The 3,306-nt window shown below is 51.8% G+C and overlaps 1 protein-coding gene across 1 annotated transcript; it reads right to left on the reverse strand.

The window, feature by feature from the left end:
• Nucleotides 1-226: 226 nt before the first annotated feature.
• LOC129457280 (uncharacterized) lies at nucleotides 227-2,693 on the reverse strand. The gene is made up of 6 exons (XM_055230408.1): nucleotides 2,450-2,693; nucleotides 2,032-2,251; nucleotides 1,974-1,984; nucleotides 1,344-1,670; nucleotides 521-609; nucleotides 227-365 (listed from the first exon to the last, which is right to left on the reverse strand). Exons 1-6 carry the CDS (start codon nucleotides 2,514-2,516, stop codon nucleotides 327-329), a joined length of 753 nt encoding a protein of 250 aa, XP_055086383.1. The 5' UTR covers nucleotides 2,517-2,693; the 3' UTR covers nucleotides 227-326.
• Between the last annotated feature and the right edge of the window lie 613 nt (nucleotides 2,694-3,306).

Genomic DNA, 3,306 nt, shown 5'->3' on the forward strand with positions numbered 1-3,306 from the left:
GTGTGATGTCATCAGTGTGATGTCATCAGTGTGACATCATCAGTGTGATGTCATCAGTATGAGACTCTCTAAATAAAACTCTACTTCTCTCATTTTCATTTTTTTTTTCATGTTTTCTAGACAAACTGCTTCTTGTTTTGTGTAAAAGTATAATTTATATTTAAACATGTTTTATCCTCCAGATGAAATGAGAGAATCGTCCAAACCTGTCGGACACTTTAAAGTCACTCTGTATTTACACAAATGTCCTGAGCATCCAGGAGCTCACATCTGAACTGGTCTAAGTCCTGGTCTCACATGGATCTGAACCGGTCTAAGTCCAGGCCCTACGAGGTCGTCTCTCTAGCGCCCCCTCTGGCCCGCACCTGTGACAACAGGAAACAGCAAATCCACAGGTCACAAAACAAAGACTAAACCAGACCTTAAACCAAGACCAGGACTAAACCAGAACTCAACCAGGACTAAACCAAGATTTAATCAGGTCTAAACCAGGTCTAAATCAGGTCTAAAGGTCCAGTACCTTGCAGTAGTAGTAGAACATTGGAAGGATGTAGAGGAGCTTCAACAGTAGAATGAGCAGGACTCTGATGATCAGGTCTGAGTCTGGAGCTGCAACAAAAAGACCCAGATCAGTCTAGACTAGGACCAAGACCAAGACCAGGACCAAGACCAGGACCAAGACCAGGACCAAGACTAGGACCAAGACCAGGACCAAGACCAGGACCAGACCAGGACCAAGACAAGGACCAAGACCAGGACCAAGACCAAAACCAGTACCAAGACCACCCTGTCTGACCCTCACATGACCCTGTGTGACCCTCACATGACCCTGTGTGACCCTCACATGACCCTGTGTGACCCCTGACCCTCACATGACCCTGTGTGGCCCTCACATGACCCTGTGTGACCCTCACATGACCCTGTGTGACCCTCACATGACCCTGTGTGACCCCTGACCCTCACATGACCCTGTGTGACCCTCACATGACCCTTTGTGACCCTCACATGACCCTGTGTGACCCTCACATGACCCTGTGTGACCCCTGACCCTCACATGACCCTGTGTGACCCTCACATGACCCTTTGTGACCCTCACATGACCCTGTGTGACCCTCACATGACCCTGTGTGACCTTGTGTGACCCCTGACCCTCACATGAATCCTGTGTGACCCTCACATGACCCTGTGTGACCCCTGACCCTCACATGACCCTGTGTGACCCTCACATGACCCTGTGTGACCCTCACACGACCCCGTGTGACCCTCACATGACCCTGTGTGACCCTCACATGACCCTGTGTGACCCTCACATGACCCTCACATGAGGCTGTTGCTGGACGTACCTCCCAGAGAGAGCTGGAGGCTGGGGCTCTGAGAGGAGAAGCTGTGGTTGAACACATGCAGGTGGTAAACACAGGTGTAGTTTCCTTTGTGGGCGGGGCCAGTGTCAGAGAACAGGAAGTGTGCGGAGTGATTGACAGCGGTCAGGGTGTGGTTCTGACCGAGGGGGACAGTGGGAGAGAGGAGCTGGAAGGAGCCTCCCGGGTACTGTGGCTCCACAGAGCATTTGACACTGAACTTTGACCCCAGCAGCACCCGGACCCCCTGTGGCCGGGGCTCGGAAACCCCGTCAGACACAGACAGAGAGATGACCGGACGATTCAGTAAGTCTGTGGAGAGAGATGATTGGACAGTTCAGTCTGTGGAGAGAGATGATTGGACAGTTCAGTCTGTGGAGAGAGATGATTGGACAGTTCAGTCTGTGGAGAGAGATGATTGGACAGTTCAGTCTGTGGAGAGAGATGATTGGACAGTTCAGTCTGTGGAGAGAGATGATTGGACAGTTCAGTCTGTGGAGAGAGATGATTGGACAGTTCAGTCTGTGGAGAGGAGTGTGTGTGATACAGAGGAGTGTGTGTGACACACATTTTACACCTGACAAAAAAGGAAAAACACCTTTTACCTGAACACACCAGCTCCACACCTGAGGAAGAGGAGGATGAAATACAGACACATTCTCTCACTGCAGACTTCTTCACACAGTCAGGCGAGACCCACCACAATGGACCTTCTGGAAAATCATATCTCTTTTCTCCATAAACAGCAGAGCCACAGTCCAGGTCTCTGCACACAGCAGCTGTGTGCTCCAGGTACCAGAATCCATGGGGCCCCATCCGTCTCCACTCTCCTCTGTGTCTCAGCTCCACAGTCCCAGCACAGCGACTGGCCCCTCCCACCAGCCTGAGCGGCTCTGAACAGACAAGAGACAGAGTGAGCCCCGCCCCTTTACCTGAGCACTGAGGCCCCGCCCTTTTATCTGAGAAATGAGGCCCCGCGTCTGCCTTTGCAGTGAAGCCCCACCCCTTTTCTAAGCAGTGAGGCCCCGCCCCTTTACCTGAGCAGTGAGGCCCCGCCCCTTTACCTGTGCAGTGAAGCCCCACCCGTTTACCTGAGCAGGTGAGGTTGACAGCGGCTCCAGAGGAGCAGGTCTCTGAGCCGGAGCGGGGACAGTCCATCAGAGCAGACTCATGGCCCTCACAGTGGAACGTCTGCTTCAGAGGAGAGAGCGCCCCCTGGAGGAGAGAAGGAGCCCCACAGCCCAGCTCCCTGCACAGCACCTCTGCCCCCTGCTGGTCCAAGGCCCCTTCACAGACCCAGGTCCAGGACTGGTCCCAGATCTGCACTGATCCTGAGCACAGTCTGGGCCCCGAGACCAGACGCACCGAGTCTGTGGACACACATGTGTGACATCACCGCTCTGAGCCAATAGGACACACACATGTGTGACATCACCGCTCTGAGCCAATAGGACACACACATGTGTGACATCACCGCTCTGAGCCAATAGGACACACACAGGGCTGTGACATCACCGCTCTGAGCCAATAGGACACATTCAACATTCATGAAAGACACATCTGAGAGATGTCGTCCTCTTTAGTCCTGGTTTAGTCCTGGTTTCGTTCTGGTTTAGTTTTTGTGTGTTTGTGTGCGTCTGAGTGTTGTGTGTTTGTGTGTGCTCTGAGCCAATTGGAGACACACATGTGTTGTGTGTGTATAGTGTGTGTGGTGTGTGTATAGTGAGTGTGTTGTGTGTATAGTGTGTGTGTTGTGTGTATAGTGTGTGTGTTGTGTGTATAGTGTGTGTTGTGTGTATAGTGTGTGTGTTGTGTGTAAAGTGAGTGTGTTGTGTGTATAGTGTGTGTTGTGTGTATAATGAGTGTGTTGTGTGTATAGTGTGTGTTTTGTGTGTATAGTGTGTGTTGTGTGTATAGTGTGTGTGTTGTGTGTACAGTGAGTGTGTTG

This window comes from Periophthalmus magnuspinnatus, chromosome 21 (assembly GCF_009829125.3).
Source record: "Periophthalmus magnuspinnatus isolate fPerMag1 chromosome 21, fPerMag1.2.pri, whole genome shotgun sequence".
Taxonomy (NCBI): domain Eukaryota; kingdom Metazoa; phylum Chordata; class Actinopteri; order Gobiiformes; family Gobiidae; genus Periophthalmus; species Periophthalmus magnuspinnatus.